We start from the raw sequence: 23219 nt of genomic DNA, 5'->3' as shown, positions 1-23219 counted from the left end.
TAGCACCGGGGAAGGTATTAATTTAGATAAGGGGATAGGGGGTTATTCCGGGCATTTTAATAGGGGGTTATACTGTAAGTTGTAAGCTAACTAGAGAAATAGAGAAGGAGGAAGGGAAGTTGATTGGGAGAAGAGACAGACCTTCAGAACTACCTAGTTTACTTAACATCTTGAGATACTGGCCCGTATTCGCGGAAGGATGCCTTAGGCATGTAGCGTCAGCGTCTGACAGAGCGGTAACCTTTCGAGGGTGGAACGGTTGTGTTCCGCCCGCCTCTCGCCAAGGAAATCCTGTAGAGAGGTGACTTCAATTCCCTTCGTCATGTTACATCCGGTTTTGCCGACCTACCGATCCTTCCGGAGAGGACTGTATATATTGAAGGATCATAGAGAGAAAACTTGAGGGGACCTCAAGAAACAGTCTTTGACTTTTCATGACAGTTTTGTTGACTTCCATTCTCTTACCTGACTGACAGGCATCTACCCTGACTAGTAGTATATCTTTACAGTAAGTTTCAAAGGCTAAAAGAGCTACAGAAATAGCTCCTATACCTCCCTGTACAAATACATTCTCAAGAACGATGGGTCTACCTTGCGCACATCAGATTGCTACTTTACTAGAGGGTAATGCAGCTATTCCATTATCAGATATCCACCCGTTCTGGCGAATTGGCCTTAGTGATACAGAGGACATATTAGAGCATCTTCCACTCTTAGAGCCCCTGGTTCCATTGCCGAAGCCTAAGAAGCGTAAGCGGGATGAGATAGAGCAAAAGAAAGTTGAAGAGCCTATACAGAAGAGGAAAAAAGCACCATCAAAATGTACTGCATGCGGTATAGTTGGGCATACACGAAGGTCGTGTACTGTGTAAATAATGGAGAGAATAAGGGTATTTCAGATACATATCACATGATATTTTATATTATCTAATAATTCAAATTACATAATATGGGGTGTCCTTAACAAAAGTTGGGGTGTCCCTATCAATTCCCGAGCAAGTCCTTATGCTTATATAATAATCATGTCATGCTCAGTGAGTGGAATAACTAGTTAGTTAGCCTCCTCAGTGAGTGAGTTCATCTGGCTTATGTAATGATCCGGTGATGCTCAGTGAACAAAGAGCGGCAAGGGGGTGAGCACTAAAACGGGAAGGGAAAGCCATCTCGCTCGGCCTAAAATCCGGTGTATATGTATATATGTAACTTTGAATGTGTACAACATAGTACGATATGTACAGTTGTAGTAACAAGCACGAGCACGTGCATATATGAACCCTTACTTCAACCTTGGACCAATCAGCGACGATCCAACTCTCGGGAATTCTCTACCCGGGGTCACGTCGTGCTGAGTAATTGTGATATGGCTTTGCGCTGACTTGATTGTATTTTTGGATATAGTTGTCCTACTACGGAGAGTACTCTATACGGAGTACGGAGTAGTATAGACTATGGCTTTCCATTATTTTCAACGTTCGTTATTTTTAAGAATTGTCAGAAATCACCTTGGAATTCACATCAATACTCCGTATCCGTATACTAATCTTTAAGCCCGGGCCTCGGAAATTAGTACTGAGAACCCCCGAACTATAGTACTAGTATAGAGCAGAGATTGTCCGAAAAATAACACAAAAAATAATACTACAACGAGTACGGAGTTCTCCGTAAATAATCAATCCGAAAATCAACCTAACAGAATCTATTGAATATTAATTACACCAATAATTCAAAATACAATGAACATTATTTATGCATCTGATATGGGCTAATGCTGGACTTCCCGGGGCCTCCGTGTAATTGGCGTTCCCGCCCCTGAGGGCCCCAGTCAATCCTTTCTCCCCTCTCTCCACTCACTTTTTTCCCTTTTTGTTCTGGCTTCCTCCCTTCTCATTAGCAATTCCCTTTCTCTTCAATCCTTGCTCGGAACTTCGATCCCGTGGACTTCCCAGCATGGTCAATATGGCCAACCTCACCGGGAGCTTTGTCTCGCCATCGGCGGATGCGACAGTCACGCCCCAACTGTTCGCGCCGGCCGGTCTCGTTACCACCATATTGGATGGCTTCACTATCTGGAAGGGCCTGTTGACTCTATTTGTCGCCGCCGTCATCTATGACCAGGGTAAGTGCGAATGCGACATGGGTGGCCTGGGAAATCGCGTCGTGAAACTAATAACGACCCCCTATTTACAGTCAAGTACCACTACCTCAAGGGCGCCATTGTTGGCCCTATGTACAAGATCCCCTTTATGGGCCCATTCCTCGAATCAGTCAACCCCCAATTCACCAAATACAAGGCCAAATGGGACAGTGGAGACCTCAGCTGTGTTTCCGTCTTCCACAAGTGAGAAGTCCCAAATGTACTTATTTCCTGTTGGGTCTGCTCTCTAACACACTCTTCTACAAAGGTTCGTCGTCATTGCGTCAACTCGTGATATGTCCCGGAAGATTTTCAACTCGCCCGCCTATGTCAAGCCCTGTGTTGTGGATGCCGCGCACAAGCTTCTCGGCAAGACTAACTGGGTCTTCTTGGATGGCAAGGCCCACGTGGATTACCGTAAGGGTCTGAACGGATTGTTCACTCGCCAGGCCCTGGCCATGTACCTCCCCCGCGCCGAGGAGGTTTTCAACTCTTACAACCAGCACTTCCTCAAGAAGTCCGCTGCCACCAACTTCACCCCGACCCCCTGGATGTCCGAGTTCCGCGAGCTTATGTGTGCTCTGTCTTGCCGTACCTTTGTCGGTTACTACATCACTGATGAGGGTGTCCAGAAAATTGCCGATGACTACTATCTGATCACTGCCGCTCTCGAGCTGGTTAACTTCCCTATCATCCTTCCCTACACTAAGACCTGGTACGGCAAGAAGGCCGCCGATATGGTGCTTGTGGAGTTCACCAAGTGTGCTGCTAAGTCCAAGGCCCGTATGGCTGCCGGTGGCGAGATCTCCTGTATCATGGACGCCTGGGTTAAGGCCCAGCTGGATTCCGCCGCGTACCGCGAGAAGATTGAGAAGGGAGTCCCGGTTGATTCTTCAGAGAAGCCTAGCCAGGTTCTTCGTGAATTCTCCGATTTCGAAATTGCCCAGACTATCTTCACCTTCCTGTTCGCTTCCCAGGATGCAACCAGTGCCGCCTCCACCTGGTTGTTCCAGCTGATGGCTGACCGCCCCGAGATCCTGGACAAGGTCCGTGAAGAGAACCTTAAGATCCGTAACGGTGATCGTGATCTTCCTGCCACAATGGATATGCTAGACCAGATGCCCTACACCCGCGCCGTCGTTAAGGAGACACTGCGCTACCGCCCTCCTGTCATCATGGTTCCCTACCTGGTCAAGAAGGACTTCCCTATCAGCGAGACTGTCACCGTCTCCAAGGGCTCGATGATCATTCCTTCCGTGTGGCCCGCATGCCATGACGAGGAGGCTTACCCCAACGCCGACTCCTTCGATCCAGACCGCTGGATCACCGGTACCGCTGAGCAGCAGACCAAGAACTGGCTGGTCTTCGGCACAGGTCCCCACTACTGTCTGGGTCAGACCTATGCTCAACTTTCCCTGATGTCCATGATTGGAAAGGCCAGTATGGTGATGGACTGGGAGCACACCCCCACCCCCGAGTCAGAGGATATCAAGGTGTTTGCCACCATCTTCCCTCAGGTATGTTCAACCTCATGTTCTTTCATGATCAATTCACTAATATTTATCAGGATGACTGTCTTCTTACCTTCCGCCCCCGCGCTTAAATTCTCCCTTTTTGTATAAAACACCAAAGCGAAGTTGGAACCCAGCCCCATTCTCTAGACAGGGCTTGGTTACCTTGACGTGATACCTTCCTGTCCTGGAGATGGGGTGGTCCGCTGACACTTTTCTTCTTTTCTTCGATTTTGATGCATGATGAACGCTCAATACAGGAAAAGTCTTTAGCATATGTTTCTCTTAGAGGAACCTTTCATACCCTTGCGCAGAGAACCCCCATTGCGATTATGATTACCTATTGCCCGTGAGGGGTCGTGGGGGGTTTCTTGTTTCTTTTCTTCAGAGTGACTACTCCTAGAGCCATGCATATTAGAACAATATTAATTTTCTTTTTTCACTTGAATATCTATGACAAGTTATATAATTTTTGATATGCTTGAATTAACTAAACATCCTATATCTTGTCACACCTCCAAATTATGTTTTTATATATATTTACGTAGCTTTCGTGAAATTCTCAATCACAAGGTCTTATTTACTTGGTATACCAACACTCCACTATATATTTGTGCTATCTTAATCCCTACATGAAAGTCAAGTAAAATATATCTTGACTCTCAAACAATAGATAATCCATAGTTATATTCCAACTAATTGATTCATTCCCACCCATCAAAACCCCCAATGTCTCCCAACAATGCCTGTACATCACATAAACTCTAAACCAATAAGTGGTCACGTGCAGCAGATACTGACATCACAGTCCCTCGTTCCGAGGTTATTTCCGGAGGTGTAATAACTCCCGACTCACCTCCGCGGACAATCAAAATCCAGAATCCAAACAATGACTTCGACATTATCATCCAAGATCCAGCGATCTGCTATCGTGTTGTCCTCCGCCGCAGTCAGAACCCCGGCGCGCAGTGCGGCATCACCAGCCGCGGCCTTGCACCGAGCTATCTCCACACCAACAAGAGGACTGGTTACTTCTCCCCAGAGCCGTGTTGTCCCTGGTCGCCTGGCACCATCATGCAGCCTCCAAACCAAGTCGAGTCTGAATATCAAGAGTGCGAGTGCGCGCCAAGTGCAGACGCGGTGGAATAGCGATGATGCTAGCTCGGTCAAACTCCGGGAATGGGGTTTCGAAGATGTATGTACCTCCCCAGAGCAGACGGCTTCAGTCATTCTTCCTCCTCTACCCTATTATTACTTTCTTCGAAGCGAATATCCCAATAAACGCATCCATATAACTGTCGTTACGAAACTAACAAAAACAAAATTAGATCAACGCCGCCCTCCCAACCTCAACCCCGGATTCCCCAACCCACAAGCCCATAATCTTAGTCGACGTACGCGAGCCCGCCGAACTAAAAGGCACGGGTATAATCCCTACTGCAGTGTGCGTCCCGGTGGCATCACAGGGAGATGCATGGTATCTCACGCCAGACGAATTCGAGACCCGGTTCGGATTCGCTAAGCCCGATCCCGCGGAGGGCGAGGGCGAGCCTGCGCAGATGGTCTTCTATTGCAAGGCTGGTGTGCGGGCTGTGGCGGCGGCGCAGATGGCTGTGCAGGCTGGATATGATCCTGCTAATATTGGGGTTTATTATGGTAGTTGGTTGGATTGGGAGAGACATGGGGGTAAGGTTGAGAGGTGGGATGGGGATGATTATTGAGTTAGGTTCATTTCTTGAGTACGGTGGTGTGTCGGCTGAGAAGAGAATTGTACATACTACATAATGCTGAATAGGATATTGAAGGATAGATGGATCATCTTGTCTATTCTGATATTCTGCAGCAATCGCTCGATTTGGTCTGTGCCCTAAAAAAGACCGATCATAGTTTCAAAACTGGTTTGCGCCCGCGCGTTCAAGACAGATAAAGATCAACTATGTATTCCAAAGTATATTCTCTAATGCAAATACTTCGAGTAGTATAAATTCAAATCACTATAACAGAAACAAAAGATCTGGTATCTACCAGGCCTTGCTTTTCCTATATCATGTACATGCGACTTTTCTCGCTGTTCATCCATCAAGTCATGGTCATTCATTGTATGTTCAAATCGTAATCAAAAATAGAATAACTTTTCCGCTTTTCGATAGCAATTGTCATAGCCTAGTAGATTTCGATTCGTTTCCTCCAAACTGGGCTATGATGGAACCGAAGGCCAGAGGGCCGACGGAGAACAAAGCTCGCCACTTACTGGCATTTGATCGTTAAGTTCGCTCGAGGATAGGTATCACAAGGCTGGAATGGGTCCGGTGCTGACGATTCTCAATATGAAGACATCGCACACCGGAAAGAAGCCCTAGGACCGAATTCAAGGAATGTCGAACACGGGCTTGAGCTTCTTGACCAGAGCCCATTCCTCCATAGAGACCTCGGACCGGTAGAACTCCTTGAGGGTGTCGATACTGGCACGCGAGATGTGCGAGATAAGCTGGTCCTTCTCTTCGAGGTGACGACCGTACATGGGCTGGTTGGGTCCCTCGACCTTGACAGCAACGGAGGGCTGACCTCTCTTGCAGACAGGGACGGCCTTGTGATCGCGCTCGATGGATGTGCTGTGAAAACGGTTGCGTTAGAAATCGGACAAAAAAAGAAAAAGAAAAAAAGGGGACCAAAACTTACACTCTACCAATATCGACGATCTCCCTTACACCAGCGGCGTTGGTCCTGACAGCAGCCAGAGGGGTGTGGAGACGCAGACTTCCTTCAATGACATCAACACCGATGACAATGGGATCGGTCTTGTTGAAGACAGCAATGGGCTTGATGACACAGGGGAAGATAGCAAGAAGCTTAGCATCCTCCTTACGCTGCTCTGTGATCTGAGCCATGTGCTCTGTGAAGTTATCGAACAAGTGGTAAATGATGTCGGCGGTGAAAATCTTGACACCAATTTCGTTGGCATAGGCCGTTGCATCCTTATCGACCTTGACATCGAAGCAGAGCATGACAGCATATTCCTTACTCTTCTCAAGCATGGTACCAGCCATCATGACATCACGCTTGTAAACGGGACCGATGGAGATATTGGCGACAGGAATCTTGGAGACCTTGAGGAACTCCAGGAGAGCCTCAAGCGAACCCAGGGTGGAGGCCTGGACAGTGACACCACGCTGATCAGTTGAGACACGGCTCAGCAGGTTCTCCAGATCAGTCATGACCTCCTCCTCAAGATCCTCCTCATCATCGTCAGGGCCGACGACAAGCATGCGAGAACCAGCAATAGCGTGCTCCAAGTCGTTGGCAGCAATCTTAACACCAAGGGCAGCCTTGACCTCCTTGTTGTGAACGTACTGGGACTTCAGACGCAGCTCCTTGAGCGGTGCTGGTGTCAGAAGAGCACGGATATTGGTTGTAATAGGACCGTTGAGACCGCACATTACGACGCGATCACCCTCGCGAAGGATACCGTTGGACAGAATAACGTCAATGGTGGTACCGAGACCCTCAATGACCTTGACCTCCAGAACCGTACACTCGACCTCGGACAAGTACATCAGCGAGTTGGTCATACGCTCTTGACTCAGGCTGGTAAGGAGCTTCAGCATATCAGGAACACCCTCTCCGGTGTGGGCGGAGGTGGGAACGAGAGAGACGTTGCGAGACAGAGACTTGTTCTCAAAGAACAGCTCGGAGTTGAAACCCTGCTCGGCGAAAGCAAGCTTGGTGGCCTCAAGACGAGTGCGGAACTCGTTTTGAACACCCTTGTTCTGCATAGCCAAACTATCCTCGAAGCCGTTGTTGTCAATCTTCTTCCAGCCGTAGAGACGATCGATCTTGTTCAATGCGACAATGAAAGGAGTCTTGCGGTCACGCAGCAAACGCATAGACTCAAGGGTCTGGGGTTCGAGACCGTGCATGATATCAACAACAAGGATAGCAATGTTGCAAAGGGAGGAACCTCTTGATCGCAAGTTGGAGAAGGACTCGTGACCGGGGGTATCGATAATCAACAGACCGGGAACCTTGAACTCGAACTTGCCATCCTTGTTGACAACTTGGGTCTTGGTGCGCAGAGCATCGACGGGGAAGTAAGTGGCACCGATCTGCTGGGTAATACCACCAGCTTCGCCCTCCTGCACGTTGGTCTGTCGGATCTTATCGAGCAGCTTGGTCTTACCAGTATCGACGTGACCAAGAATACAGCAAATAGGGGATCGGAGATCATCCTTTGAACGAGCGGCCAGAGCCTCCTCGTGCTTGAGCTTTCTCCGCTCAGCAGCCTCGGCCTTTCTTGCCAGAATGGCCCTTTGGTTGGCGGATTGCTCTTCATCAGATGAGTCCTCATCCGACGAGTCGTCGGAGTCGGAGTCGGATTCTTCTTCCTTCTCCTTTTGGGCGGGTGCTTCCTCAGCGGGCTTCTCTTCCTCATCTGATTCCGCATCCCAGCTGTCCTTGACATCTTCGTCAGCAGCCTGCTCCCAGTCTTCAACGGCGTCATCTTCCGCGGGGGCGGCAGCAGCAGCGGCAGCGGCGGCGGCTTCAGCCTTGGCTTTCTCCTCGGCCGCCTTCTTTTGGTCTTCAGCTTCGCGCTGAGCCTGGGCTCGAGCGGCGGCAGCCTCGAGATCCTCTTCCTGCTTCTTGCCAGCCCTCTTCTTCTTGTTCTCATATGTAGGGCGCGCCTTCTTCTCGCCGCCCTCCTGCAAGCCAGCAACCTTGCCACCGGCGGCAATCATCTGCTGCAAGCGCAATTCACTGCGCTCCTTGGCCTCGCGCTGAGCCTTGGTGAGAAGCTTGCCTTCCTTGCGGAGCTGCTCCTTCTTTTCGCGCTCCTTCTCCTTCTTACGCTCACGAGCCTCGGCACGCTTCTTCTCTTCCTCTTCATCGAGAAGCTTCTGCTTGGCCGCAGCAGCCTGCTCTTCCGCTGCAATGCGCTCCTCCTCCTCACGTTGCTGTCGAAGAAGCTCCTGTTGCTTCTGGAGAGCTGCTAGGTGGGGAGGAAGCTTCTTCTTCTTGCCAGTCTCTGGGGCGGGCGCAGCGGCGGCGGCTGCATCTTTCTTGGAGGCCTCGGCGGCGGCGGTCTTGGCTTCGGCCTTTTCTTGAGCAGGGGTGAGCTTCTTCTTTGTGGCAGCCTATATAGACGAGAAAGAGACACGTTAGTAAATGGTTTCGACACCCGGAACGAACTTTCAGTATGAAGAAAGATGAAGAAACCTACCTGCTCCTTCTTGCGCTGCTTCTCCTTCTCCTTCTTCTCACGCTCCTTCTCCTTCTTACTCTTTACTCGGAACTCGCCCTCGGGCTGCTCTTCCGCCGCAGGCTTAACCACCTCCTTGATGGGCTTGGTCTTCTTTCCAGCAAAAACATCGTCATCATCGAAGTTACCCTCCTCGGGCTGCTTGCTAGCCAAATCGACGGCACCCTGGGTATCGGCACCCTCAGCGTCCTCACCCTCGACAAAGTCGTTGGTCTTGCCCTTCTTAGCCTTCTTGGCCTTATTTTTTCTCAAAGCAGCCATAAGGCCGCCGACTGGCGCAGCCTCCTCGTTGGCATCTTCTTGGGGCTGCTCATCGGCGGGAGCAGTGGCGGGAGCGGACTCGCCGAGATCAGCCTCCCAGTCCTCCTCCTGTCTCTTGTTTCCCTTCTTCTTGGGCGCCATTGCAATAGATTTCCCTTGGGGGGTTTGTTGACGATCCGATTTGAGTGGTGACCCGGAAAATGTAGCGCACAAACGGAGTTAACCGGTTATTTGCGACTCGTAGTGATACGCACTCGTATTAAAAGTGAGAGGATGACAGAAGTCAAAAAAAGGACGATCCCCAGAATGAAAGGCGAGAGATAGGAGCTCTCTGTAAGGTGGGCCTAGGGAGGGGTGTGGGAAGGGAAAAGAATTTCGGGAAGAATCATGACCGGTGGGGAACAATGGCATCGGACTTCACTTACTTCACTTTCTCTAAGTCGCCACCACGAACTGGCTGGATTCCCCCATATATTGTCAATAGTTTTCTTTCCCCTAGGATATCTTACCTAGAATGTGTACTAATCTACCAGAAAATGAACTTCAAACATTACTACTAACATTTTAACTTGAGCTGTGGCGTAGATACACTCTTACAAGTCAATTCAAACCTCCAGGGCTATGTACTTCCAAGCTTGGTCCTCCACACTTTTTCACCCCGGTTAACCCCCCCATGAGATTACACCTCAACGTGCAGCAGCTTTCGAAGCCAGCTGAAGAGTGCCTGGGTAGGGTTGGTTTGAACCCCAAGCACATCCTCAACTGCCATAAAGAACATGTGCACTGTTTCAGGGGTCATGTCCTTGAACTGACTCCTGCCGCCTGCCATGAGAACCTCATCCAGGTGTTTCGAGTTGCGACTGGCAAGGCGACTCAGAATGTTGCCGTCGATATGCATGTTGTTCTCGACCTGGGAGATTGCATCAAGGTAGCGATATCTGCGGGACAGGGAGGGACAAATGACCTCATCCCTAAGGCAGATATTGAGTAGGAGCCGAAGGAGGTGCCACTCCTTCGCATCCAAGGGCAAGAGCCTATAGACCGATCCATTGATGCCAAAGCCATAAAAGGTCTTGGTGGTCGTCAGGGCATCCGGAGACTTGATGCCCCGAGTGAGCTTGATTAAGGAGACGGGGAGATCGGCCGTCGGACGAGGTACAAGATCCCCTGGTTGATCGAGGTTTGTGAAAGCCCGGGTAGCTCCACCTCGGGTACTCACGAAAAGGACATCCGGTTCAATTCCATACCCGCGCATTAAAGTGTGAGACAAACCATCGCGTGCAATTGGGTCGAAACCATGCATCAGGATGTCTCCATCTACAATCTTGTAGACCACCAGGGAATGTCTCGAGGTGGTGACGTAGATCATGCTTCCTTGCACTGTCATCGCGACAGCTGGAGATGGAAGGGTAGCTGAAATATTTCGAACCCATTTTGTTTGAGAGTTTCGTGAGGAGACCGTGAAGAATTTCTTCCCAGAGACAATAATCAAGCTATCTTCGCATGCCGCCATCGCATAAACTGGGTGATCAAATGATTGTGTGTGCTTGTCAATGCAAGTGATCTGCTCAGGAGAGTTGACATCCCGAGACGCTTGTATGAGCATCAACCGACCTTTGCGGTTATTGGGTTTGTTCGGCAGGCTGATTGAAGTCCCAATAGCGATAAGATGGTATGCGTTGCCCTCCCGTTGTGGCATCCAGTCAAAAATGCATGTGATTTTCTCACCAGGGACTCCATGTGGTCTCCAGGGGAGAAGGCCGCGATAAACCAGGTCCATATCGTTAGGGACCACTGGCGATTGCGTGTCTGGGTCCACAAACTCGACGTATGCCGTGCGGGAAAGATCGAGAGGCCTTTCTTGGTTTCCGACCTGGGCGACAGAATATGTAACGATGAGACTCCGGAGATGATTGGAGTAGGTGAGCTTGCTGGGATTTCCGGGAATGTCGATGCGTCGGGGAACAACCTTTGCTTCTTGTTCCAGAGAGCATACCAGAAGCTGACCATCTGCAAAACAAAACAAGTATGTAGTTGGAACCTCAGACCAGTTCTCTCTTACTTCGACAATATCGAAGCTGCTGAGTCTGGTAGGGAAATATGCAGGCTGACAGGAATGTTAGGCCATAGCTCAAAAGGACATAGTGTGGTATAACTTACGCAGTTTTGATCCGTAATCCAAACACGAGACAGGAAATAGTCAAAGCCATTGCCATCTGGGGCATATGAGACACGCCAGAAATCATCTCCACATGTAAACAACGCAAATTTGTCGTAGGATTTGAGATTTATTGATGTTTTCCCAAGATCGTGTGGCGCTCTTTGTTTCAAACCTGAAGATAAAGTATCTGGTTAATCAAAGGGACCAATAAATTGAACCAAAGATGACTCACATTTGAAACCGAAGCCAGGGTCACCGTGATCATCAACGACGTTTGTGTCTATCTTAAACGGAACAAGTGTGCCACTTCGCAGCCCACAGAAAAGGAATGCGTGAATTTCACCGTCTGAGAGAGTGTGGATAACAGCGAGGCTTTCAATCGTTTTTACCATGTCTTCTGGATTGTCGACGATGTCGATAAGAGTGTCGGCATGCCGTGTCATTCTACCAGTCTCGTTGTAAACTTCGAATGACAGCACTGTGCCATCACTGGTGCCCAGGAAAATAAACCCAATTCCTCCCCAAGTCTGGTAGGACATACAGATGGGCTCTTTTTGGAGCGGGTATGATAGAGACTCATGATAAGATAGGGAGGGGGGACTTCCTTCAGTCGTGACTATCCGAAAAAGATGGAGAAAAATTCCCTCTTTACTTCGTGTAGTCATGATAACAGTGGAACTTGGGCCATCCACAATAGCTGCTGTGACAAATGCAAGGGGATCATGTTCAACACAGTTGTTGAGAGTGATATCAGTAGGGACGGAAAGGTGCACGGCTCTTTCTGTGACCCGAACAATAATACCGGAGGGTGTGCAATCCATTGCCAAAGTCTGCTGAATGCCCAACCCTGAATCGTCCTCAAGGGCAGTAATGCCATCTCTCATGTCGGGAGTCGTACGAAGAAGCAGCGACGAAAGCGGATCGGAGGCCAACAAATAGATTGAGTCCTTAGCACCAAATGACACAGCCCACATACTACGTATGCTGGACAGTTCACCCAATGAGGCTGAAATTCCAATCTGAGCCTCAATGCCGTATCGAAGTTCGGTAATAGCTCCATTGCCTGAAGCAGAGGTTGAGCCGACAAAGAGCCGATCGTAATCGTATGGATTTTCTTTGGAGACGGCCGGGGAGTTTGAGGGAATAATAACTGCATCGGGAACTGGTGCCCAGTTGAGGAATCGCTGAACACATCTGGGGTGATCCCGTGCCTCCTGGACAAACAACCCACCATCTCCCTGGCTTCCAGCAGCAATAATGAAGTCGCCACCTTCATGGCCCATATCAAGAATATCAAATGCCGTATCAACATCACAGTGGAGTTGACCCAGAGAAGTCTGGGTTTCGAGTTCCCCATCGTTGCCGAATTCGAGATAATAGATCCAGCCTTTCTCTTGACAGAGGAAGATTCCATCGTATCTCTGACTATACATCCAGTTCCGCGAAGGTCTGGCCCAGCGAGTCCACAGTCCAGCCTCGGATGATTCTGCATCAGGAATGATTGGCGGGTATCGCATCGGACGAGAGGAGCAATTTGGTGTGTACATTGCCATGGAATTTGTGGTAATCAAGAGGTAGGACGATTCTTTGGCCAAAGGGATGACCATGCTAGGCAATTGGTCTTGCCGAGGCAGAGGAGTTGAGGTGAGTTTCGGACCCATACGGTTGAGCATACTGGCTTCATCCCATTCAAACACCATAGACCGTGTTGTTTCAAGGTTATGGACAATAAGCAGTAGAATAGTCCGTTTGTCATGGTTGTCTTTCGGGTAAAGGAATTCCATAAACAGGATATCGCCATCCACTTGCAGAAAAGTTTCCTGTTCAAAAATTGTTAACATCGGGCACACGATAAATAAAATAATAGTGAGAACATACACTTTCAAGTGGGTTCAGCTTTCCCTGAGCCATCTGCCTCTGGAGTTCGGTAGGAGGTTTCAACCACAGGACACCGAAGAAATTACGTGACGCGCTGACTGCGACCGCACGCGACCTGGGTCATGGTATAAGCATTTGTGGATCCAATAGAGTTAGCGATATGTGATACTTACTTGGGATCAACAGCTATGTGCCTGCCATACTTGTCGGCTATGTTGACATCGCGGGGCAGAGGTCGATTGTAGGAAACAAATGGGCCATCTCCCATCTCCGAGTAATACATGAAAAGGAGCTCATTTGAGTCCGTAGCAAGAAAAAGAATATGAGGAGGCAAATAATCAGTGTCGTAAGAGTTGTAGGAGTGACCCAACAAACTTGATGGAGCCCCAGTTTCCCAAGGTAACTGGGTGCTTACATTGATGACCTTAGCCCCAATCAGCGAGCCTTCCAGGTCAGATTTTTCGACAACATCTTGAAGATGACCACTGGGCAGAGCTTCTTTGATTTGAATTCGCCGCTCTCCAATGAAAACCACATCGTTGTGGTCTTTATTGCGAAGACGCGCTGGAAGGATCCAGTTGATGACAGGGCTGGGGATCAATGGCTGGGTAAGCAGTCCAGCCATACGCGTCGAACGCGTGACAGGCTGGTTGCCAGACATTGCGGTAATTGGGTAGGTTCCACAAAAAATCAAAAACAGAGTAGAGCAAACGAGGAAATGATGGTGAAGCCAAAGGCGTGAAGCGGGTAGAGAGATGCGAAGAAGCTCGAAGGGAGAGATGAAAGACAAAAGACGAAAAAATAGAAGGTAGAAGGCGGAGTTGTAAGTGAATGAGTTGGAAGGAAAGTAGGTAATAGGCTGATATCAAGAGCCGGTCAGGCAATGGCCTGAGGCGCAAGCCCCAAGATCTGATTTGCACTGCACCACACTTCCTATGACTTTCGGTATTCAAGAAACTGGGAGCATTTGATATTTGTAAGATCCACTTGTCTTCATACTTTAAAGGGTGGAATATCAAAATGCGATTGATGCATTGACTGCCAAATGCAATATTTGGCTACGAATTGATATATGATGCACAACCCGACCCTAAAGAGAGCACAGGGGGTTGGTTGTCAATGATTCCACAGTCGAGTATGTCCTAGACAAGCCCTGTGATATCTTTATTAACCAATGTACCCCACACATGAGAAACAATTATCAATGTGAGACTTACAGCTTGCCCGAACGCTATACAGTAGTAACAGCCTTCGAAGATGTGCAAATATCTCCCACAAGCTCGATTGGTTTCTTTCCAAAAAGCCGGTCTTTACCACAGAGCTAAAACTGTCACTGGCAGACGACCCGGAGAGCAAGCCAATTGCGGAGTTATGCAATCACCACCCGTCAGTGAGCTGCCGCAACCCCAGAGACCGTGAACTTCTAAGGGCGCAAAACACGGCACACAGCTATATGCGTCCGAGATCTTGCGACGAATACCGCAAATCTATTAAACCGGAGCGTTGTGCCTAAGCCTAGCACAGGGCGAATGTTGTTATCGGCGAAAACATGTCGCGGCTGCCGACCGCTGCCTAAGGCCGTCAAGTGGGACTCCGCCGCCTTTGACCTCAAGACTTTCCACGGCTGGGTCTATGTACCTAGAGAATCATCAGTTCACCTTCAAAGAGTCTGAATTTGTTGAAAGCGAAGTCATTCTGTCACATATCTGGCATTGAGTTGTTGGCTTGGACACGTCGTTTCGTTGTCCGGTGAAAAAGCTGAAGCTCCAATCGATCTATATCCGACCAGTCTCTCGATATTGGGCTTAATTCAGAACGCACAACGTGAATTTTGCTCATTCAGATCGAGAACCAAACTGAGAAATAACTTCATCTTTTTGGTTGTGCGCAACTTGGTTGCTTGATCTCGTGGGAAGGTGACATCCTAGCAGATGAAGGATGGAAGATACTGGAAAAGAACAGGATTATCCCAACTCTGAGGACATGTCTCAATCTGAAGAATCACCCAAAATTTTGAAAAGGAGGAAAGAAGCAAGACAGATGGCTCGAGCAGAAAAGGCGAGAGCCATCCGCAAAGCGTGTGCAATGCGCGATGTGGAAGCTTTAGCCGTGCACGCAACTTCAGCAGGCGGGTTACTTGAAGACGACTTAAGACAGATAGCATGTGAGTTCAATGTTACCATGGTCTATAACAGTACATATTGAAGTGGACTCAACTAACCGGCGAACAGGGCCTATCTTGCTACGATGCGACGAACAAAGGCAGCAATTTGATATGGTCCCAAGCAATGAACTTCTACGACACGCCGATGAGGAGCAGGTAGAACTTGATGTCAACCGGTCGTTTGTATACTACCCAAAAGGTATGTTATTATAGCTCTCCCCGAAAGACGAATTTGGATGTTAATAAAGTCTAGCTCCCGAGGAGGAAATGTTGAAAAAGAAAAAGCAGCTGTCCAATCTGATCACTCAAGTACTAAGAGAGTACCCCATGCTTTGTTATTTCCAGGGATATCACGATATAGTCCAAGTTCTTCTCTTGGTGCTGGGAGAGAAGCAAGCCTTGCCGGCAGTGGCGCAGATATCTCTTTTCCGCATACGTGACTACATGCTACCATCATTATCCCCAGCTGTGAAGCATCTCCATCTCATCCCTGCAATCATTGAGACAACAGATCCCGAGCTAAGACGACACCTTGGCAACATTGAACCATTTTTCGCTCTCGCGGCTACACTGACACTATATGCCCATGACATACAAGAGTACAGCAACATCTCACGACTTTTCGACTTCCTTTTAGCCCGAGAACCCGTGGTTGCAATCTACCTATTCGCAGCAATGATCCTGTCTAGGAAAAAAGAGTTGCTTGAAATTCCAGCAGATGAGCCTGAGATGCTTCATTTTACGCTTTCCAAGCTACCATGTCCACTTGATCTAGACGGACACATTCTGCATGCAGCGCGGCTCTTTGAGGACCACCCGCCAGAATCATTGCCGCTTGAAGCCTGGAAACACATTCCCTGGTGCAGCGTGCTCAAAACCTCAAGAGACCCACATGGCAAGTACACCGCGTCTTCTGCAGTGTACTTGTTTGAAAAGCAATCTCAACAGATTCGGTCCGAAGAGCGCAGGAAACGAGCCCTGGATTTCTTGTGGAGCCACCGTCGGTCTGTGGGTTCTGTGGCGTTGGCTATCTTGGTTGGAGCCGCATCTTTCTACATCCGCAAAAAGGGACTCGACACTTCAATTTGGTCTTACGTTGGCCGAATTCAACGGGCAATCCAAAACTGGGTTTAATCTTCAAATCGATGTATTGAGTATCGTGGATGCCTGGTGCTATTGCATGTGTATCATAATGAGAAATAATAATAATAGAACCAAGCTAAAAATCCCTATATTTGAAGATCATAAGTTAAAACTCACATAGAATAAAAATTTAGTTAATTTATAAAGACAATAACTAACTATTTGATAGTTGTGTAGTTATGACACTGGGTAGTAGTGGTACCCACAGTTGTGGCTTGAGCGGTGGCTTTATCTGCGGAAGCTGATGTGTACACTTAACAACTCCCCTTCCAACAGCTCACCTCAAAACCAACCACAATGGCGAACCGAGGCTACGATGTCGTAGTAGATGTGGATGCAGAGGCAAGTGCACTCGAATGACCTATACATTTATTTCAACTAACAAATCAGCAGGGTGACCTTGGCCACACTGACCTACAAGAAGACCTCGAATTCCACCCCTCCAGTGAGTTCTTCCAAGAAAACCGGCCCAGCCCAGCTCTCTCTAACCAAGTAATCCTCCCACCCAGACTTTGAAAATGACCAAAGAACCGCCAAAGTCCAAGGCGACTCCGCCCCGTTCCTGGGCAGCGGGCCATCGCGCCAGCGTGACCGGTCCCCTGGCGGTACGCCAACCAAGCACAGCTGGTGGTCGCTGCACTACTACGAGCGCTTTTTCGACGTCGACACGAACGAGGTATTCCGCCGCTGTGTGGCGACCGTGTACCCGCGCACCAACTTCCTCGATGTGCTAGAGGGCAACGCAGACCTGTACGGACCGATCTGGATCGCGACTACGGTGGTTGTTATCCTGTTTTTGACGGGTACTATCTCGCAATGGCTGTCGAACAATGACGACAAGCACTTCGAGTATGACTTTACGCTGCTATCGGGTGCGGCTGGTCTGATCTATGGGTACACGGGTATCTTGCCTATTGCCCTGTGGGGTGCGCTGCGTTGGTTCGGCAGCTCCACGGCTGACCTTATTGAGTGCTGGGCTCTGTATGGATACTCCAATTTGTTTTGGATTGCCGTTGCACTTGTCAGCTGGAGTCCGTTGACTGCGCTTAACTGGGCGCTTGTTGGCGTTGGCTTTGCTTGGAGTGTCTTCTTCCTTCTGCGGAACTTGTATCCCGTCTTGAATGCTACGGATGCCAAGGCTAGCAAGATCCTCTTGATCTTGGTTGTTGTGCTACATGCGGCACTGGCTATTGCTATCAAAGTGCTTTTCTTTGCGTAAGTTGTGTCCTTGTCCGACGAACCAATTGACATTGAACTGACATATCTACTAGCCACGGGAGCCCCGTCTCAAAGAACAAGGACAAGGACCAAGACGATAAGAAGACTGACGACAACAAAGGGATGTTCCGGGCATAAGCGGGGGAAGGAAGGATCATTGGCTTTCATCTGGAATACTGGCCATTCCGTCGATTCTTGCTCAGGTAGCAGGGTTCGCAGCTCGAGGTTTCTAGTCGTGTTATTGAACGCATGCATGTATTGTACTCTGTATTTATCGCAGATGGAATTTGGAGATGTGAAACAATTCGACTTTTTGAATTTTACACATTTCATTTCATGGAGTGCAACTTGGTCGTCGAGAGGAGCCAACTAGAAAAAGTATGACTGTGGCTGCATTGATTTTATCATCATATCTAACGCCATTTGTAATCCTCTCCATGTAGCAGTCCAGCCAATCCCCATCTCTGGAATCTGCACCACAGCACGCCGAGCACAAGACCGAGGAGCGAGTCGTCTATTTGAGCTTCTTCTTGGGGCGGAGCTGGTTGGTGTGTCCGCACTTCTTCTTGCGGCAGTTGGTGGCACGGGGAGGAAGACGAGCCTGTAGAGGGTCCGAGTTAGTACATGTGTTGACGTAATTGATGGCCTTGCCACATAATGCGGTTTCATGACGATGATCGGGCGCAGGCGGAGAGGCGGGGTAAACGTACGTAGCACTTGCGGCAGATGGCCTTGTCGCAGTTGAACTTGGAGGCAAGGGCCTTGAGGGAAGGCTCAATGATACCACCACGGAGACGCAGGACAAGGTGAAGGGTGGACTCCTATAACGAGTTGATATCGCATGTTAGCGAATGTTTTACCAAGTCGCAGACCATAGACCATAATTTGAGCGATGATTCCTCCTCTTGCGTATCCGTGGGCAGAGTCATCTCTGGACAAAGAACATGTCGGATTGATCTGATCCACTCGAGATACCACAACGCCCCCACTTTTGGTCCAAATCATAAAGGTTCAAGGTCGATCCCTACCTTCTGGATGTTGTAGTCGCTCAGGGTGCGGCCATCCTCGAGCTGCTTTCCGGCGAAGATCAGACGCTGCTGGTCAGGGGGAATGCCCTCCTTGTCCTGGATCTTGGTCTTGACGTTGTCGATGGTGTCGCTCGACTCGACATCGAGGGTAATGGTCTTACCCGTCAGGGTCTTGACGAAACTATATCGCACCGTATTAGTCCATGTTCATTATTCCTCCATAGGCTTGGGTCGTATCGGCGATGGATCGGGATTGTGGTTCGCGATGACATTCGAGGGGTTCAGAAAGACCTACATCTGCACTAAAACGGCGCGGAAAAAGACGATGTTAGTTCACTGGTTCCATAGCGATGCATAGACGCTGTTGCACGGGGTGTATGGGACGTACTGGTTGCGAGTTTTCGTTGTTGTCGGCTGTCGGTCGCTGTGTTCCAGGCGGAGCTGTCGATTGTCAATTTGAGGATTTCGCTCGCTTAGCAAAGGTGGACCGATCGGGGTACCCTAAGCCCTAGTTGTTGCCCATTTCCGTTATACATTATATAAGCAACCCCGGCCGGCCCGGCCAATGATAACTTGGCAGTGCATCTACATACATACGTCAGGTATAGTAGATAGCCCTGGAGATGTTCTACTAAAAATAAATGAGCGTCTTTTCTGCCCTTAAAGGTATATCCTGATCAAATACAACAAATATTTCGATCATGAGCTCAGCTGGAAATATCAATACGCTAAGAGAAGGCAACAATAGTTCAGAGCAGCCTTAGGAAATCAAATAATTGAACTAGAGATAAAAGGTTATACAAAGGTGAAAACGCCAAATACATGATCCCAAAGCCCCAACGCCATGCATATGATACAACAGACTTTCTTATCGACCCCTAGATGGTCGACCACATCCTTGAATTGGACATGAAATCATCGTCTTCCATATCTTCGGACTCCGCATCGTACATGTCCTCTTCAAAATCAGCAATTCCATACGTCTGGTCAACATCGCTTTCATCGGCGTCCATTCCTTCTGCGCCCAAACTAGCGAAGTACTCTCTGTTCTGTCGCTCTTCATCTTGCTGTGCGATCCTAAACTCAACAACTGTGACAGCACGGACAAGAGTTTTCAATGGGACTGCAGCAAGCTGTGCTGCTAGCTCGTAAAAAGTCCGTGCGGGGCCACTGAGATGTGATTCCCATCGATACCGGTGATACCACTCGCCGGGACGCCTGTGATCAGCCTCTTCGTCGTCAGGGATGACCCTTCTCGCCCTAAGCGTTTGCATGACTGTTTGTAGCAAAAGGTCGAGCTTGTCTCCAGTCGTGTTAGGAGGGGGAGGCCCAGAAGTAGAGGGCGATTCCGGGGCAAGGGGGGCAAGGGGAGGGGCTGGATCAACTGTAATAGAAGTAGAAGATGGTTCTGGGACAGCGGTAGAGGTTGGTTGGATATCTTGTTCTGCCCGGCTGATGGGAAACATTTCGGCAATGCGATTGGGTTCCTTAGAAGTATCCAGCCAGCTGCTTTCGTACCAGTCCATGTAATGGTCCAATTGGGCAGACGTCATGTTCAACACATCTTGATCTGTGATCTGAATGGCAGTCTTTTTTCCAATCTTTCCCCCAAACGGCTGATCATGATCGAAATTATTCTGGGCACGTGCCCAGAGGGTCCAGTCCATGACCTGCGCAGCGGGCTCTTTAGCTGTAGTAGGATACCTTTTCAAATCATCGATAGGGAAAAGTAATTTCGTAGAAATGACGATCAGCACTATCATTTGCAGGTCGGGAAGAAGAAGTGTTGTTTTTCGGCCATCGTATGAACTTGGCGTCGGATATTGGAATGTGAAGCCTAGTAGATCTTGCAAGATTCTAGTTGCTTCATATATTTCAGCTAAAATTTGTTAGCCAACATAAACTGGACAACCAAGTGGCAACTGTTTCTCATACTTGGTAAAGCTAATCTCTTGATGAGCCGGAAAAGAACCATGGGCGAATTCAATGGAGGAAGGTCCAATTCAAACCGTCGCTGATAGAATAGCGCTAGTGCCATGATACCGCGGTGGAAACGATCGGCATTAGGTATTGTCTTTGTCAAAATTAGTCCAAGGCCAACCCAGAAAGTGTTCTGGAGTCAGACTACACTCACATTGACTTCAAAGATCGCAGTCAGTTCTGGCGGAAGTCTATCCCTCATTTCCCGAGGGACGGTTGCTAAGACTCGGGCGTAAGGGATCTCCTGTCGCATTATCATACTATAGAATGTGAGTATTGCCCATCCTAGAAGCAAACGACCGGGCTTGCATAGAGAAAACAATACACATACTCGTGAAAATCAATGACACAGACAGGAAGCCGCATCAAAAATGCTGCGAGATAACACAGTGCAACAGAATCAATCAGACGAGGCCATTCAAGATATCTCGAGTTTGGTTTAAATCCATCGCGAGATTCATCTTTCCCTGCGGGCTGTGAGCTGAACAGCTCAGATTCGGTATCATCATCGTCATCTCCAGTAGCATCAGTGATTCTTGATTCAAAATCTTGCAGACGAAGAGCCCAGAGATCGCGAACAACAACCTAATGTATGATGAGCTTTGATCCTTGAACATATAAAATATGGACGTACCTCAAGTTCCTCTGGGAAACCGTGATCATGAATCAAGACATGACATTGTTTCCAAAGGATGAGCTGGTAGATTTGCAAGAATAGCGTGTACGCCGGACGGCCACGAAGTGCTTTTGACAAAAGTCAGCAACGAGAACGATGTTCAAACTGCTGATTACATACTCTTGCTGGCCTTCTCCCTGGTTTCTTTCTTCAAGCGATGTGTTTTGCCTAGGTTGCCAAAATCGGCATCTTCTGCGACTTGGACACCCTACAAAATCAAATTAACCGTGTACTTCTTGACATTTGATGGCGATAGGATAAGGTTAGGAAAGCTGTTGGACGCCATACCTCCTGCAAATGACCGCGCCGACAATACCAAAGTCCGTTGTCGAGATAGTATCGGGTCTCACGGCAACCTTCTTGACCGCAGACCCCTCGGGTAACGTAGTCCATCCCCACGGGATTTGTTCATGCTTGTTTGAAAAAGAAAGGTTGGTATACCGAAATGGCGGGACTTTTTTTCTGCCTCCATCCAGTGACCGCCGATTTTGTCGCTCCACATGTCCCGCAATGCGCGCGCTATGATTGATCCGTGGACTATCTCAGACGATTAAATTGCCAGGTTTTAGGTACTTCTGCACCTTTTATTATTCTTGTTTTGTTTTCTGGGGTTACACTTGTGTATATATTGTGTGGGTTGAGAGGGTGTAATTGAGGTCTAAATCCTTTCGTCTACGTTATAATTACTAGAACCCATCAGGTAGTCAAGCAAGATTGAGTATTTATTCATTCATCACACTATCATGAGATGCTGAGACTCAGAACTGTTCGGACAACACATATCATGCCAACCAAAGCAATTCTCGGTCCAGCCCACATCCAAGGTTATGTGGGGGACAGATCTTGAAGCAATAGGCATAATCGTTCAAAGAATCGTATCCTCCTTTGAACCATGAAAGATAAAATTTTTGGCGGGCTTTGAGCCCTCGTGGAACATAAAGGTTGGCATAACAGGTAATAAATCCAAATATTAAATTTAAGACTTGGGGGCCTCCTTGCACTCCATAGCAGCCTCCTCGCCCATGGCAGTAAGGACGACGATGTCTAATTGGCACTATGTCAGCAAAAGTTCTCTAGGGACTTTGAATATTGGTGTAACTTACTGCACTCCTTCTCCTCGGTAGTAAACATCTGGTTGATCTTCTCACCAACATCGTTGTCGGGGACCTTGACATCATCCTTGGTGTCACCGTTGTCGGTCATGAGGGACATGAAGCCATCCTCGGTGATATCGAGCTAACTTTCGTCAACAAAGCAGTTCAAATTTCAAGTCATCAGGGAAACTCACGAGCTGGTACTCCTTGCGGATAACGTGGGGGACATCCATGTTGTGGGTGGAGGGGGAGAGATCCTCAAGCTTCTTGCCGGTGAAGATATCGGTGGCGATCAAGTGAACCTTGGCGTGACCGTGCTTTCCAGTCTTGGAGGTAGACATGTCAATGATCTTGCAAGGGCGGTTCTTGATCACAACGTGGCCGTTCTTGCGCAGAGCAGAACACTGCATGGGGAAGGTGAGCGAAGCTCCGGCATCAGCCGAATCGAAAGTGACATCGTGCTGTAGTGAATCATGTTAGCAAGCGCTTCAAAAATCGCCAATATGGCGGGGTTAAGAGTCCAAGATGGCCTCGTGCCCTCGAGAAGAAGAAGAGGAGGGGAGCCGCATGCGGGGCTGGGACAGAAATCCTCAATACAGCCATTGGGGGATCTCGAATTTGTAAAAGAAAGTACATACCTCCTCGGCAGACATGGTGAAGAGAGTTGGAGGGGTTGAAAGAGGGGGTTTTTCAAAGAATTTGGGGAGGGGAAAAATG

The 23219-nt window shown here is 48.7% G+C and overlaps 8 protein-coding genes across 8 annotated transcripts; 4 read left to right on the top strand and 4 right to left on the bottom strand.

Annotated features, from left to right (window-relative positions):
* Nucleotides 1-1947: 1947 nt before the first annotated feature.
* On the top strand, nt 1948-3737 carry erg5 (C-22 sterol desaturase erg5; the record flags this gene model as incomplete). The annotated part of the gene is made up of 4 exons (XM_040952465.2): nt 1948-2116; nt 2188-2338; nt 2403-3651; nt 3702-3737. 4 exons carry the CDS (start codon nt 1948-1950, stop codon nt 3735-3737), a joined length of 1605 nt encoding a protein of 534 aa, XP_040817150.2.
* Nucleotides 3738-4534: 797 nt separating this feature from the next.
* Nucleotides 4535-5366, top strand: N7455_000396 (uncharacterized protein; the record flags this gene model as incomplete). The annotated part of the gene is made up of 2 exons (XM_040952223.2): nt 4535-4840; nt 4974-5366. The coding sequence occupies 2 exons, from the start codon at nt 4535-4537 to the stop codon at nt 5364-5366; spliced, it is 699 nt and encodes a 232-aa protein (XP_040817388.2).
* Nucleotides 5367-6013: 647 nt separating this feature from the next.
* On the bottom strand, nt 6014-9301 carry N7455_000395 (putative mitochondrial translation initiation factor IF-2; the record flags this gene model as incomplete). Its single annotated transcript, XM_040952227.2, has 3 exons — nt 6014-6257; nt 6325-8774; nt 8861-9301. The coding sequence occupies 3 exons, from the start codon at nt 9299-9301 to the stop codon at nt 6014-6016; spliced, it is 3135 nt and encodes a 1044-aa protein (XP_040817279.2).
* A 538-nt stretch (nt 9302-9839) lies between these two features.
* thtA lies at nt 9840-13860 on the bottom strand (the record flags this gene model as incomplete). The annotated part of the gene is made up of 5 exons (XM_040952125.2): nt 9840-11267; nt 11321-11493; nt 11554-13141; nt 13200-13314; nt 13373-13860. 5 exons carry the CDS (start codon nt 13858-13860, stop codon nt 9840-9842), a joined length of 3792 nt encoding a protein of 1263 aa, XP_040817345.2.
* A 1277-nt stretch (nt 13861-15137) lies between these two features.
* N7455_000393 (TBC domain-containing protein) lies at nt 15138-16497 on the top strand (the record flags this gene model as incomplete). Its single annotated transcript, XM_040952316.2, has 3 exons — nt 15138-15363; nt 15431-15562; nt 15617-16497. The coding sequence occupies 3 exons, from the start codon at nt 15138-15140 to the stop codon at nt 16495-16497; spliced, it is 1239 nt and encodes a 412-aa protein (XP_040817081.2).
* A 306-nt stretch (nt 16498-16803) lies between these two features.
* On the top strand, nt 16804-17862 carry N7455_000392 (Yip1 family protein; the record flags this gene model as incomplete). Its single annotated transcript, XM_065603800.1, has 4 exons — nt 16804-16848; nt 16900-16951; nt 17016-17721; nt 17778-17862. The coding sequence occupies 4 exons, from the start codon at nt 16804-16806 to the stop codon at nt 17860-17862; spliced, it is 888 nt and encodes a 295-aa protein (XP_065462291.1).
* Nucleotides 17863-19565: 1703 nt separating this feature from the next.
* Nucleotides 19566-21888, bottom strand: N7455_000391 (TFIIB-type zinc finger domain-containing protein). The gene is made up of 7 exons (XM_040952070.2): nt 21697-21888; nt 21529-21616; nt 21367-21476; nt 21064-21317; nt 20887-20992; nt 20688-20826; nt 19566-20631 (listed from the first exon to the last, which is right to left on the bottom strand). Exons 1-7 carry the CDS (start codon nt 21799-21801, stop codon nt 19631-19633), a joined length of 1803 nt encoding a protein of 600 aa, XP_040817400.2. The 5' UTR covers nt 21802-21888; the 3' UTR covers nt 19566-19630.
* Nucleotides 21889-22384: 496 nt separating this feature from the next.
* On the bottom strand, nt 22385-23155 carry N7455_000390 (Eukaryotic translation initiation factor eIF-5A; the record flags this gene model as incomplete). The annotated part of the gene is made up of 4 exons (XM_040952320.2): nt 22385-22452; nt 22512-22644; nt 22697-22963; nt 23141-23155. The coding sequence occupies 4 exons, from the start codon at nt 23153-23155 to the stop codon at nt 22385-22387; spliced, it is 483 nt and encodes a 160-aa protein (XP_040817414.2).
* Between the last annotated feature and the right edge of the window lie 64 nt (nt 23156-23219).

This window comes from Penicillium solitum (genome assembly GCF_028829755.1).
Source record: "Penicillium solitum strain IBT 25940 chromosome Unknown utg000001l_segment0_segment0, whole genome shotgun sequence".
In the NCBI taxonomy this organism is placed as follows: Eukaryota; Fungi; Ascomycota; class Eurotiomycetes; order Eurotiales; family Aspergillaceae; genus Penicillium; species Penicillium solitum.
Note: the sequence above shows the minus strand (reverse complement) of the source record. Positions and strands in the feature narration are given on the sequence as shown.